The sequence below is a fragment of the Bidens hawaiensis genome, unplaced genomic scaffold, assembly GCF_021521415.1.
Source record: "Bidens hawaiensis isolate Kalapana, Puna unplaced genomic scaffold, B.hawaiensis_p1.1 tig00000512_1, whole genome shotgun sequence".
NCBI lineage: Eukaryota > Viridiplantae > Streptophyta > Magnoliopsida > Asterales > Asteraceae > Bidens > Bidens hawaiensis.
In genome coordinates this window covers 2,647,095-2,662,507 of record NW_027491033.1, presented here as the reverse complement: position 1 = coordinate 2,662,507, position 15,413 = coordinate 2,647,095, and the positions used below count along the sequence as shown (strand labels likewise).

Below are 15,413 nucleotides of genomic sequence, written 5' to 3'. Positions count from 1 at the left end.
CTCTCTCTTTCTCTCTATGCTAGCTGAAACTATTGATATCGGCTCACCTGAATCTTTGCGATACAACTTTAGTACAATAAAAGATGCAACGAAAGATTTTTCTAAAGAAATCGGAGTAGGTGGATTTGGACCTGTTTACTGGGTAAACAACTTAATCTTGGTATCTATGTGCCAAAAAAAAAAAAAACTCATATTATCAATCATATATGATATGTATAGGGTAAGCTTGGAGATGGTCGTGAAGTAGCAGTAAAGAGGTTATCAGAAGATTCCGGACAAGGTGAATTAGAATTCAAGAACGAGGTTTTGCTAGTTGCAAAGCTTCAACATAATAATTTGGTTAGGCTGCTTGGTTTCAGCATAGAAGGAAGTGAACGACTTCTCATATATGAGTACTTGCCGAATGCCAGCCTTGATAAATTTTTATTTGGTAACTTCCTAAAGCGTTCTTCTTTCTGCATTCCACGAGCTCAGTTGCTGAAATTGCACTATAACTTATGCATTACACCTTTTGGTGGTTGAGTATACTGTATTTTTGGGGGGAAAAATAAAAATTGGACAGTTTAACAATGGCCTTAATAAGTGCTTGTTTCTACTATATTACTGATATACCACTATCTCATGGGGTGCTTGTAGTGCCGACTAAACGTACATCTCTTGATTGGGAAAAGAGATACAATATAATCAACGGAGTTGCAAAGGGGCTTTTATACCTTCATGAAGATTCTCGTATAAAGATAATCCATCATGATTTGAAAGCTAGTAATGTACTACTAGATGCAGAAATGAACGCAAAAATATCCGATTTTGGCATCGCAAAGTTGTTTAAACCTGAGGAAACTCATGGCAACACAAGTCAAATTGTCGGAACCTAGTAAGTTTCCCTTCTTTGAAAATAATTTATTACATCATACAAATAAACTTGGCTATTGACCCATAATCGTATATCACACACACAATTAACACACCGTTATTGAACATATTTGTTCGACTCTTATATGTCTTAATATGAACAAACACCACGCAATACAATGACCTTTAACGCTCTATATATTATACAGTAACTTGTATCCTACTCTAACTCTAATCCCTAATAGCTAGGGACGTTAAACTATTAGACAAACCAAGCTAATAAATAAACTAAATAATTATCTTGACCCATGCCTAATTATAAACACAAACCAAATAAATTAAACTAAGCTCTATCTTCATCATCATCATCGTACTCAGTATATCCCACCAATAGCAAAGCTATGGTAGGGTCTGAGGAGGGTAAGATGTAGGCAGCCTTACCTCTACCCCATAGGGATAGAGAGGCTGCTTCCGGTGAGACCCCCGGCTCGATAGTAGTTTTGCATCAAGCCTTGGACATAAGGCACATAGCACTCAATCATCGGGACACCGGCTGATCGGTGCATGTACCCTTATCTTTCAGCTATCAACGCCACTACATGATACCTGATTAACCGTCCGTCACTTTTAACGTTATTTTCACGAGATTAGTAAAATAACGTCAAAATTAGTGCAATTTCACTTTTGCCCACCCGAGGGTTCACACATATATACATCATATGTGCGCACCGCAAGCAGGGCTAAAACTAAGCTCTATCTTATTTTCTCTAATTCCTAATAAACTAGTGTGGTTATTTTCTCTCTTGATTTCCAACATTCTTTATTTCATGATTATTTAGCTTAACCAAGACAATGCTTCCATATAAACCCTATTCTTTCTTGGCTTAATTTTACTAGCCCTTTCATATGTGAACCAATAGGCTTAACCCTTCATGGTTTATACATCATGAATGAATTCAAACACATGCTCATAACACAATATCTTTCATAAAGTGCGGTTTGACATCACTGCTAATATGCTCATTACCTATTCCTGTGACTTAATGCTCTTGTAGATTTTATGTAATTTTTGTTACAGCCACAAATTTAAAAGAATATATAGTTTAAAATCTAGCGATTATTAATTTTGTGAGAAAAGTATGATGTCCGATGAAACAAGATTATGCTAGGTGCTTTACTTGCATCAGACTCGATGACCTAATTAACATATTACAATGCCTATGTTTTGTCATTACACACGAGGTTTTCTTTGTGGTTCACTAAGATTAGTAATTCATTTAATTTTTAGTTAGTTAAGACATTCAAGAATATGCGAACCTTTTCCAATTCTTGGCTTGTTATATAGTGGTTATATGGTACCTATTTATGTCATGAGTGGCCAATTCTCTACAAAGTCGGATGTCTTTAGCTTTGGAGTGTTATTATTAGAGATGGTAACAGGACAAAAGAGACAACTTTTTCGGAATGGGGAGAACATCGAAGATCTTCTTAGCTTTATAAGTAATTTGTGTGCTTAGTTTCCTTGCCAAAGTTAATGTTTATTATGGTACGTTGAAATTTAATATGTTATTCCCTTATAGGCATGGAATAGTTGGAGCAATGGGAATGTGTCAGATATGATAGATCCAATACTAAAGACGGGTTCAGGATCATTGCACAACATTATTAGAAATATTCACATTGGGTTATTATGTGTTCAGGAAAATGTTATTGATAGACCAACCATGGCAATGGTAGTTGTTATGCTTAATAGCTTGTCTATCACACTTCCTGTACCCTCCAAACCTGCATCTTTCAGGCGAACTAACATCAATCCTAAAATGCTACTCCTTCAAGAATATACTTCTTCAACGGGAACCAGCGATTTTGGAAACCCTAATTTATCAATAGCAAGGCCAAGATCACGTGATTAAATGTTAGTAAATGATGTTTCAATATGTAATGCCGATTCTAGATACGTGTTTTGAATGCACTTACATTTGTTGGTTTGCTTTTATAATCTTATTTAAATTTATATTTAACATTAGGGTGGAAGAGAGGCCCTTGGATACAAGTTCACTCAAGAAGATCCCTGCAAGTTCATCGGGTTGGGAAGTCGGGTTAGGCTTTGGGTTCACGAACCCGAAGTTGAGGCCGATCATATTTTTATAGTTTTAGGTTGAAAACTTGTGTGTTGGTACTTTTGGGTGATTTAGGAACACTGTTGATGCTAGACTGTCGTAATCTAGTCAAAACCAATAATAATCAAGTGTCCTAATCACCTTAAACTAGTTTGTTACGTAATTTATATTATTTATATTTATGTTTTATTATTATTTTAATGTTAGGGAGTTGTATGCTATTTTGGTTTAGTTGGAGGGTGTCTTTTGTAATTGGAATTCTATTTAGTTTTGTTTGATTTGGAATGGAGATCAGAATGTTTTGAGATAATATTTCCTCCTCTATTTGGTTTCTTCTTCTCCAATCTTTGTAACCGTATCATAGGTATCAAAGCTTTTTCCAGGCGATCTTCATCGGATTCGCAGCCGCTGAGATGACTAACACTCGCAGTCAAGAGGTTGAGAAGACAATCAAGGATCACGAAAAAGCCATATCCGAACTATAAGCAACCCTAGCCGCCATGATGAGCCAACAAGAACAGATCTTGAAGGCGATTAATGGTTCTGGTATTGGTGATGCCCGCAACACCGGTGCAGATGCACGAGTCAATTATCGGCAGATGCGAGTGGGTAAGGTCGATTTCCCCAAGTTTAACGGGGAAAACATTGAGGGCTGGATTCATCGTTGTGAACACTTCTTCATCATCGATGAGACTCTATATAATGCGAAACTCAGATGTGCGGTTATACATCTCGAAGGGGATGCTATCGAGTGGCATCAAGCCTTTATGAAAATCCGCAAGGGTTTCGTAGCAGATCTGCCATGGGCAGACTATGTGAAGGCTATTTCAGCACGCTTCTCTAATGCCATGTTTGAAGATGCAATGGAAGAAATAGCATCTCTGGTTCATATTACTGATGACATCGATGGCCTACATGACTATAATTCAGGTTTCGATCGCTTGCTTAACAAGGTTACGATTAGTGAACCATATGCCGTTAGCCTATATGTGAAAGGTTTGAAGCCGGGAATAAAAGGTCCGGTAAAGATGTTCAAGCCCCAAACGTTACATGAGGCGTATGGGTTAGCGAGACTTCAAACCATCAACAACACGAGCTTGATGAATCGACTTAAAGATGTGGAGGATGGTTCGCAACGCGAAGATACCAAAATTACCCCTCCTATCAATGCTTCAAAACTTCCCTTGTTGCCAAATCCAACAGCTGGAGTCAACGAGCCATCGGTTTATAAACCGAAAAATGTCAACTCGAAGCGCTTGACGAGTGAGGAACTTGACTTAAAAAGGTCAAAGGGGGAATGCTTTTGGTGTTCTGAAAAGTTCGTCTGGGGGCATAACTGTAAAAAGAAACAACTTTTTGTGATTCATGTTGAAGACGATGAGAACCTCGAACAAGATGATCTAGGTTGATGCTTGAGTTGAAGGGCTTACTTTTTGAGGGCAAAAGGTAGGTTAACGGAGGAGTATTGTTACATAATTTATATTATTTATATTTATGTTTTATTATTATTATTTTAATGTTAGGGAGTGGTATGCTATTTTGGTTTAGTTGGGGGGTGTCTTTTGTAATTGGAATTCTGTTTAATTTCGTTTGATTTGGAATGGAGATCAGAATGTTTTGAGATAATATTTCCTCCTCTATTTGGTTTCTTCTTCTCCAATCTTTGTAACCGTATCATAGTTAGGGCAAGTAGAATGTTAGAACCACGAGGAGTATGTGGTCAATGCAACATGTAATCAATTTCTAACATTATGAAGTAGCAATTAAGAATGCTGATCACACTAGCAATGATTTGATTTTAGAATTAAACAAACAAGTAATTAAGTTTCGAACAATTAACAAGAACAAATCACACACGGGGTTCAAGCATGTAACAAACAGCAATCTCATGTCATTTAACAGGTTAATTATCAATAATCGAATCTGGTTAATCAACTAGTTAAACCTTAGGCATCAACAATCGCTAGCACGCGCCACTGGTTATCAAATGGTCCCTGCCAGCGTGACTCAACTAAGGGCAAGTGTATGCTTCATCATATTCAAACTAATTATCAATACAACCCTATGAACACATATCACAACAACAGGCAAACTTATCGTTCTTATTGAAATAAACCTAAACCGACTTAGTGCATAATAATACCAAACATCAATGCTCATATATCGATAATAAACACTTACAATTAGTTAGTTCTTAAAACATGAGAAAATTTGTAAAAGTTACAATACTCAACATCCCGGGTATGATCCGCAGAGATTAGCCTATCATATTGTTAATGGAATCTTCAATATTCATGGAATCTGGAGTTGATTTGATGAAATAGTTGTTGTTTTTCTCTCCAAGAATTGTCTCCTCCAGAGATGTGTTACTTCTCAAACCCTAACTTTATCCTTATACTGTAGTTTAATTCGATTCAACACATGATACTCTAGTTTCAGCAAATGGTACCCTGACTCAGCAAATGGTACTCTAACTTTGTAGTATGATATTTTAACTTAGCAAACCATACTTTAAAAACTCCTAATGTACACTCCTCCTATGCTCAGCATATGATACTCTGTTTTTAGCAAATGATATGTTGAAACAAATTTTTACCCAGATTCTCCCGTTTTGATCATACACTGTCACACATCATCTCGGGTCTTCATTTCGTGCCTGTACATGTCCAAATCAATTGATTTAATCATTTGTGACCTTAAATACAACAAACACTTATGAAGTATCGATATTCGTGCAATAAACAATTAAAGTTGAACAATTAACGAACTAAAATATGTACAAAATAACCGACCATTAAAATACCCCGACCCTTTTGTGTACTTTTGGGTAAATATGAGGTGGCACTACATGGTTAGTTGACGTTTTGGATACTTCGGATAAAAGTTAGTGGTGGCTCTTCCGCCCTTATATGTTAAACCTCAATGAGAAATGAGTAAAATGATAAAAACCGAAATATCCGTAATTGAAGTCATTCAATGGTATATAATCACGGAACACACAAAATTATGTAACCATACCCGTCAAGACTCTTTATAAATAATACATCAGAACAACTTACCAATATATGATCACCATAATCTCGTATTTATAGTTAATAAACTAAACTGTAGCCTACTAGAATTACATTCAAGGAACCAATAAACATATTTAATCTTATAACTCAAATACTTGAATTGTCTCCTTTCTTGATGTTTATTTTCTCCTACACTTACGAATTCCTTTCTCTTTTCAGAATTATCGCCAACAATCTAAGCTATACGCTACCCCATAATTCTAAACCGGATCCTTCATTGTCAAGCAGATGGATAATGTTTCTTGTGCAATTTTTCTTTTATGATTTTTATTCGCGAAGACCTCAGTTTGAGCTTCCTGAATTCTATTGCCAATTTTGAAGTCCTTTCTTTATTCGCGAAGACCCAATTTTTCTTTAGTATCGCCCAAGGTTTACAGTCATCTTTCAACTTATGACCGTACTAGAGAAGTGAATAGTCAAAACTCAAAAAGGGTAATCAGACTGGAGCCAAATGGCTTATTCAATGGCAATGTCTACCAATTTCAGAAGCCAAGTAGGAAGATGCAGAAGAGTTCCAATGCAGATTTCCCACCTTACCTATTTCTTGAGGTAATTGATATGGTTTAGTCAAAATGTAATGTCCGAGGTATCTAATTGTAATACTTTGATTGTATAGGGACCATAAGGTTAAATATCAATTAACGAAACTATTCTTTGAGACGTTGACCAACGATGTATGTTCATTGATGAGGAATAACACATCACCAGCTGGGTATTTCTCGGTCTCTCTTCTTCAAACTTATCATGGTGGTGTCGGTGGCCAAGGTGGTGAGAACAATGGTTATAATGGGGGTGATGTAAGGATGATTGAATGATGAGTTTATCCCTGGCTTTGATCAACCAGATATATTTGATTATGATCCTTTATCCTCTTATTCCAAAATTCAATATTCTCTATATAACATAATTTAGCATTTTCAAATAACAAAAAATGATAGGTAACAAGTAACAACAGCCTGCGCACCAGAATAATGTCTCCGTCTTTGTGCGCTAGTTTTCCATATCCACGGCTTCTTGCTAAAATCGATAAACAAGCTTACACTGCAACTGGTTCAGCAACCGGACTAGAAACTTCATTTTTAACCTGCACAACAATGTGCATTGTTTGCTAAGGTTAGAGTTGGCAAAGTGAGCGGCTCAGGAAGTTTTGGTTTGGGTAATTGATCAAAACAAGTATTTATGTTCATATCAAAATGGGTCGCTACTTTTTCGCTATTTTATATAATAACCAATGTATGAAATATGATTCTAAAACTATATCATTGGCATTTCGCGAGAGATTAGGGGTGGCGAACATAGCAGACAAGATAAGAGAGTGGAGATTGAGATGGTTTGGACATGTAAAGAGAAGACTGACGACGAATCCTGTTAGATCCGTAGACAACATTACTATAGAGGGGAGGAGGGGTAGAGGACGACCGAAATTGACTTGGGATGAGAGGATTAGGCATGATTTGATAGACCTAAACCTCTCCGAGGACATGGTTGAGGATAGGAATTCGTGGAGAAGTAGAATTAAAGTTAAGGATTTTTAGAGAGAATTGAATACCTTAGGGCTTAGACTTAACTTATTTAGGTCACATACCATAATGGTATTTCCCTTACATATATTATTATTATTATTATTATAATTATTATTAGCTTTTATATAGCTGTTAAACTGTGATCTTATTATTAATATTATTATTAATATTATTATAACTAGTAGTAGTTTTTATATAGCTGTTAAACTTTGATTTCCTTTATTTTGCTTCATACACATGTACTTAGAGCCGAGGGTCTCTCTGGAAGCCACCTCTTTATTCCTTTGGATAGAGGTACGGTGTGCCTACATCCCACCCTCCCCAGACCCTACATATAGCTTTGCTGTCGGTGGGATTTTACTGGGTATGATTGATTGATTGATTGATATCATTGGCATAGCAATATAAACTTTATTTAGATAAAGAAGAAAAGATGGCCATCACTAAGACTCGTTTAACCCATTTGACTCGTTTCTTTATTAACTGTTTTACTTACACTTTACCCGTTTGACCTGTTTATACAACAAATACAGACCGGATTGACCAATTTTCATATAAATGGGTCGAATTTGCAATCTCTAGTACAAGTTTCTCAATGACAGTCAAAATATGGGATCTTGATTAGTGGTTTGGGTCTATAAAACTATTTAACGAAGGATGTAAAAAAACGTCCCTCGTTTCGTTTAAAACAAGCGTTGCACCGAAAATACATCATCTGAAGGATGAGGTGGTTACCTTTGCTGATTTAAATAGTTCATCAATCACTTCAGACAAGGTTGGATGAGCATGAACAGCATACTTGATGTCCTACATGATTTACATTATTACCAATTTTAGTATTTCACGTCATGAAATTCTAAATCTATAAATAAGAAAACAGAAATAACAAATATATCACCAAACTGAAGTTGGATGATATGATAAATTCAGACCTGTATACGTGTTCCTAAAACCATGCCAAATATATGAACACCAAGGATCTCTCCATTATCTGGTCTATAAATCAACTGCAGCCAAAAAGAAAAATTTGTGACCATTCTGAGAAAAGTAACAATTAAAACAAAAAAGTTTAAATTTTTTTGTAATTAATTACCTTGGCAATCCCCTCTCCTTCATTTTCAGCAAGGGCTTTAGTGTTAGCTTTAAAGCTAGTCTTAGCAATACCGATTTCAAATCCTTCTTTCTCGGCCTTTTCCCTTGCTTGAGGCTGCAAATTTTAAAATTAGAAAAAAATTTTTGAGTATTTCATTTGGCATAATAGATTGAGTCTTGTTATATCTGGGCAACCAGTAACATACCTCGGTCAACCCAACCATGCTGATTTCAGGATGAGTAAAACATGCAGCTGGGATACTTAGATGGTTTAGGACATGGTCTTTCCCAGTAACTTGCTCGACAACTATTTCACAAACAAAAGTGCCAGGTCAGCGTTAGAGGTGGCAATGAAGTGGTACAATGGGCTGATTAATAGTCAACAAAATGGTTACCTGAAATGCCCTGTGCACTTGCTGCATGTGCAAGCATCATTTTTCCATTAGCATCACCAATGCAATACAAGTGAGGAACCTGATCACCAAAATTAAGGTTAAAGAAACATAATATTTTGAATATAATGTATGTGCACGGTGAGATGGATAATGTTAATTACCAATTTTCCCTTTGAATCAATGACCCGCATGCGTTCATCAACAGGAATGAAACCACGTTGTGTTTCTACATTGATCTATAATGTTAAAACAAACATAATTCAGTTTTCTTAGATTGTTCTTTTACATATAGAAGCTTAGATGTAGTACTGATAGGTTCACTTACATTCTCCAAACCGAGCCCTTGTGTAAACGGGGCCCGTCCAGTTGCAATGAGAGCAGCATCTACCTGTAATAAAAGGTAAAACACAAAGGTAAGATGCGTAAATATATGTGATGGAATTACTTTGACTTGATAATGGTCAAAGTCAAGGTAGACCCACCTCCAATGTATCTTTAGGTTCCTTTGTCTTTGCATCAATAAGCTCGATTTTTACAGGTTTACCATCCTTTGCTGGAGTGATCTGTAAATAATAATAAGATTTTAACAAACATGAACAGTGATGAAATGAGAACAGAAAAGGTATTAGGTGTATAAGAACCTTGGACGCAAATACAACAGTATGATAGTCAATCTTTCTAGGATTTATGAGCACCCTTTGAGCCAATTTTCCAATTTCAGGGTCAAATCCAGGCATTAATTGATCTAAAGCTTCTACAAATGTTACCTGTGAGACGATCAGAAGCTTTGTCATACAACTGAACAATTACTACATATTGTTTTATGTTAAAAGAAAACTTAAATGTGTTATTAATATCCATGTTTTCCACAAGTGTGTGATAACAGCTGAACCACTGTCATTTCTTTTAAGTTTACTTGATTATGAGAAGGTTTGATTGTCATTTAAGTCACAACAAGTATGTTAAATAAGGACTGATATGGCCCACCTCACTTCCAAGTGCTGTATAAACATCACTGAATTCAAGACCAATGTAACCACTTCCAACAATAACTATCCATTCTGGTACTGTCTCTAGTTTTAGTGCATGATCACTGGTTATAACAGTCTTACCTGCAGGTAACTTAGCTTATCAGTAATGATAACAGTTAAGAAAGTAGTCTTTATCAACCTAGTTAATGAATTACTCATTTGCATTTCAAACTTGCAATCACTTATGCAAATTTCAACTAATATCTTTTTAATTCCTAATAAATGTGGAGATGTAGACACCAGTAATAACATAAATAAACAGATTTCAAAGCAAGTACTTACCATCAACTTCAACTCCCTTAGGAACAAATGGTACTGATCCAGTAGCTATAATTATGTCTTTTGCAGTAAAAACTGTTTCACTGCCTCCAACTTTTCCATATTTCACTTTTTGTGGACCCTGTAAACATAATCATAATAAACTGAGCATAAGGCGTTTGTATGAAATGATCCAATGCAACTTTACAAGAAAAGATGAATCATATTTCTGATCCAAATGGGCTGAAATACATAACATACCACAACAGTGCCAACACCAGTCAAGATATCAACGCCAAGAGATTTCATAGAATTGGTTAAATTATTTCGAATTTTGGTGGCAAAATTTTCAGCATGATCAGCTACACGTTGCCTGTCATACCCAGCAGCTGCAACCTGCAAATACCAAGGTTTGAAAGCTAAATCTTAATAACCTTTAGATAGTGTTTAATTCTGGAAAAATATTCTGCCTTAACATAGAATTCAATATGTCTCTTAAGTAAAATAAGTGTTTGTTTAAACCTAATAATAAACTAGTAACAACTATAATAAACAAACTAAAAAAGATATGTGCAACACATTAAAGACCTACCTGTAAACCAAAAGATTTCATATGGTGTTCATTCTGAAGCTCCCGCATACGACCACTAACCGCAAGAAGTGCCTTCGAAGGAACACAACCACGGTTAACACATGTTCCACCAACCACATCACCTTCAATGATGGCAGTTTTCAAACCCTGCAGATGTCAAATTAATGCTCAGTTCATAAAAAAAAACACATATTAACAGGGAAAACAGAACAGCAAACACTTCCAACATAATTTCCATAGGCAAATTAATATCTTCATCTCAACTTCAAACATTATTTAAACCTAAATCAAACCAACACTTTCTTCTCTCATGGAATCAGATACTGGATATGAATTTTACACTTACAATTTACAAAATGTAAATAATTAATCGATCACACCTGCGATGATCTACTGAATATTAACGGGACTGTATTATCAGACTAGAGTTTATAAGTATAAGCCAACGTTCCTAGTGATCTCTATATACTGAATTAATATTACTGAAGAGCTAAGTTACAATACATAAAGTATATAACCGAGTCCGCGGGCTCGTAAATAAACCCTAGCCTCTGATAACTTAACTATGCATATAATACAATTACTGTACCTTTTCAACAGCATGAAGAGCAGCACCGTGGCCACCAACACCAGCTCCAATAATAACCAAATTGAAGGGGTATGCACCCGCCTTAACATCGAGCGGGGCGGGTCAACCCACAAGATATAGACAAGAGGCTTGAAATCAGGATGTCATGAAGACACAAAGCCAAAACCTATGCGCAAGCGCATGAAACATCTGCGCGTGGCGCATATCACATACGCGCAAGCGCATGAAACATCTGTGAGAATAAAGAGAAGACCTTGCGCATCCCCGGGATAGGCGCATAAAGGCCGCGCGTAAGCGACACACAACAAATGAGACAATAGTCTAATCCAAATCAGGATAAGGACAACCATGATTGTACTCATCAGGCAACCTTCCAGAAGGTATCTTTTAAGGAATAAAGAATGTGCTGATGTTGACAGCTGCCAATGAAGGGTGGACAACTCAGCAAAGCCCATGTGCCACCACGTGATGGCACATGGGTCAGGTGAAATACCTTCGTCAGAGAATAATCAATGAAAAAGCACCAGGTGTCCTAAGTACACGTGGCGCGAAGCAATAGGAGGAGGCCAAAAAGGCCCTAATGGGGTCTGAGCCCAATCATTGGAAACCCTAATACTATAAATACCACACCACCTCCACAGTTGGAGGCAGACAAGAAAATATACTCTAAATCCTTTACTCATTTTCACATCTTGATTATCTTCTCCTACAATACCTGATTCTCACACCGGAGGGTTACCCCAAAGAAGACCCCTCTGTCCCTTTCTGAGGGGTAAGCTCACGGTGCTGTTCGTTTTGTAGGTGGAAGAACTCGTATCTCGGAAAACCATCGGTGATATAGCACACTCGTACCCGAGGAACGTTGATCGTATACAAGTAAGTCGATACACGCTTCTTCATTGGCGCCATCACCTGTTACAACGGCAACAAAACTACTATTTCATCAATTTTCTCTTCACCATGGTTTCCGGTGTTCGAAACAATGATCAAGTTCTGGAGGATAATGAGCTTGAGGATGTTAATGAGGGACATCAGGTTCTGAGGGCGCCGCGTGACACTGCGCGCACCACCAGTAACCATCCCTTCAACACAACACCTCATAGTCAAACTGAAACTCCCCCAGACGATCTCACGTTCCAAAATCTGACTGGTGCAAAACAAAAAGGACCAATGGGCCCGGAAGTTGAAACCAATGACCCTAAAGAATGGCTCATAAACGAACAACGGCGTTTAATGGACAAATACAATGAGTTGGTAAAACACAAAAAGTTAGCCGATTTAACACAAAGGTAAAACTATTTGATGCTTCAAGATCAGTGCGGTTCAGTATTGGTATTTACTAATTTTTTTTCCTATGGTACGGGTACCGAACAAACATTTTCGATACTAGTATCAAATATTAAGAAGCACGGGATTGGCAAATTCGGGATCGGTGTCGGTCGTTATCAGTATGGTGGAGCATATCTCATTATTGTGCTATGTTGCTTCAGTAATATGGCAATTTATAAGCGATCGCTATGGGATCCTCCTAGTATGCTCATTCGAGATGCAAGATCTCCTTAAATGTCCTCGTCGTTGTGGTGTAAAAAACAAAAACCAAAAAAACAATATAAGTGGTGATACTCGTAGCATGTTGGTGCATGTGGAAAACAAGAAATGAAGTTATCTTTAACATGTATATAGACTTAAGCAGGGCATCAAACAATTTAATTTCCATTAGGTATAACATAAAGGAAAACTAGAGGGTGTGGATTGAGAAACATGGGGTTCGTTTTAATTTTTGAGGAAAACATTGTAATATAACATGTTATATATTATTTGTAGCACATTTTCATACTTAATTGTAAAATGAACAATGTATAACGTTACATGCAATTATGCATAACAAACGTTATTGCTCCTTTGCTCTCCTCTATTCTTTGTGTTTTGTTATATCCTTATAAAATACCATAGAAAACACGTATATTTTTTATAAGAATATCAAATATATACTTTATATTCACCCCTGTTATTTTTAAAAATGTATCCAGAGACGTGTTATATTGTTATTATGAATGTTTTAAAAATGTTGAAAAAAGCATGTGTCATTAATTGTTTCTTAATTTCCATTAGAGGGTAAGAGGGTTTGGATGTCAAAGCACTTTGCATAAAGTTTCCTGGAATCTAATCAAAATGACTTCAAAGGAAAGGCATGAAAATAAAAAAGTGAAAGTGTTATCTTTGAAAACTTAAAGTGAAAAGGAGAAATAATGAGCATTAGCGAGACCACACCACCACAAAGATAAGTAATCGAGAAGAAAGAACCAACGAGCAAACTTATGGAAATGCATAGTTGGTCTTGCTTAGCATTTAGGGGGTGTTTGGGATTTCTTTATTTTCATCAACTTATAACTTATAAGCTTTTTAAAAAGTTAATAAGGTGTATAAGGTGTTTGACAAACCATCTATATTACATATAAAACATTTTAAGTGGACAAAATGGTAAATTAACCCGGGAGACGCCGATATATTAATTGCACATGTCCGCCACCAACATTCAAGCTCATCCTCAAACCGTTACAACTAATCTCCGGCGATATTAAACACATTCACTCTCATTTCATTGATCCTTTACACTTCCTCCAGGTTAGCAATAGCCTTCAATTTCAATCAATGGCGACGTACATACGCACCTACAAGCACAATCAATTGTTCGGTTTCTAAATTGAACGGCCTCTTCAATCGCCAAGGTGCAATCAATTGATCTGTATCAACTCAATGCGTTAAATATATTTCAATGGCTATTTAGAGCACCAAATTCATCAGCAATGTCTCTCTTTCGTCTCCGATTAGATTAATCGATAATCAAATCCCAGGTTAGTAATCAGCTTTTGTATTCAATTCAGGTCTTAATAATTTTATGGTTTGCTTTATTGAATCTATTGTTGCCTGCTACAATTCAATAAGCTTCTTTGTGTGTCTGGTGTGCACGCAAGGTGTTCGATGAAATGTTTGCATATGTTTTGTCACTGATTAATGGTTTTCTTTTGATTTATGGGGTTGGTTCCAAGTTGAAATTTTCAGAAATTAAACAGACGATTTATTAATTCTTCCAAGACATGCAAAACCTTGAATGTTATATTTCACAATATCCTTGCTTGATATTGCATTATTGATTATTTTATAAATGAAGTGTATTCTGATGAATTTGATTTGTTCATACGCTAAATATGAACCTCTAATGAACAATTTGTTGAAACTGAAATAAGTAAATAAACACTTAAAGCTTATGATTTGATTCTTTGATAATTCATTAACATGTATTTATTTTGGTTTATGCTATCCTTTAATTATTTAGACTAATATTGAATTTTCTTATGGAATCCATTTACCTCACACATTTACAAGAGCAATATGCATTTAAAATTAATCGCTATAGGTGAAGGAGCCTCTCTGGTTCAAAAAACCAAAGAAACTACACCAAACTTAATAAACAAACTTGGTGATTTATTCATTGAGATGAGAAATAAGTTTCTTAATTTTAAAAAGCACAAATACTTGTAGGTGGCGATAACCTTTTATCCAAAAGTTTATTGCTTTTTGCTTCAATATGAATTATTTTTTAACAGGGAACATTTGGAGTTCTAGAAAGAACTTGCTCAAGCCTAAGCCCCGAAGGTGTTTGCTTATTAGTTTTTTAACATTATTGATTAATTATCAATGTTCGTTATAATTGTTTTGGTTACTGACAATTGTAAGAACATTTCCTGGTGATTTCATTTGCAGAATCATGAATTTACCCTCTAAATTATGGGATTTCAACCGGTTGAAGCTTCTTTTTGCCCGTCATGTGGCTAACTTTGCTTTATTTTTTAAAGTAAACTATACATTTGAACTAGGGGTGCCCG

At 36.0% G+C, this 15,413-nt stretch overlaps 1 protein-coding gene and 1 pseudogene across 1 annotated transcript; one reads left to right on the top strand and one right to left on the bottom strand.

Annotated features, from left to right (window-relative positions):
- Positions 1 to 569: 569 nt before the first annotated feature.
- LOC143632819 (putative cysteine-rich receptor-like protein kinase 32 pseudogene) lies at positions 570 to 2,765 on the top strand (annotated as a pseudogene).
- A 4,058-nt stretch (positions 2,766 to 6,823) lies between these two features.
- Positions 6,824 to 14,906, bottom strand: LOC143632810 (dihydrolipoyl dehydrogenase 2, chloroplastic-like). The gene is made up of 16 exons (XM_077101233.1): positions 14,898 to 14,906; positions 11,527 to 11,607; positions 10,938 to 11,084; positions 10,607 to 10,741; positions 10,370 to 10,487; positions 10,044 to 10,168; positions 9,698 to 9,823; positions 9,539 to 9,619; positions 9,382 to 9,444; positions 9,218 to 9,292; positions 9,057 to 9,135; positions 8,868 to 8,968; positions 8,663 to 8,776; positions 8,502 to 8,576; positions 8,305 to 8,376; positions 6,824 to 7,130 (listed from the first exon to the last, which is right to left on the bottom strand). Exons 1-16 carry the CDS (start codon positions 14,904 to 14,906, stop codon positions 7,083 to 7,085), a joined length of 1,449 nt encoding a protein of 482 aa, XP_076957348.1. The 3' UTR covers positions 6,824 to 7,082.
- Positions 14,907 to 15,413: the final 507 nt, after the last annotated feature.

Bases quoted from the DNA above. Each gene is read 5' to 3' on its own strand.
- LOC143632810 (XM_077101233.1), bottom strand. The intron at 10,488-10,606 runs GTATGTTATGTA...TTATGTTTACAG, and splicing joins CTGGTGTTGGCACTGTTGTG to GGTCCACAAAAAGTGAAATA. The intron at 8,577-8,662 runs GTAATTAATTAC...TTTTGGCTGCAG, and splicing joins AAGGAGAGGGGATTGCCAAG to TTGATTTATAGACCAGATAA.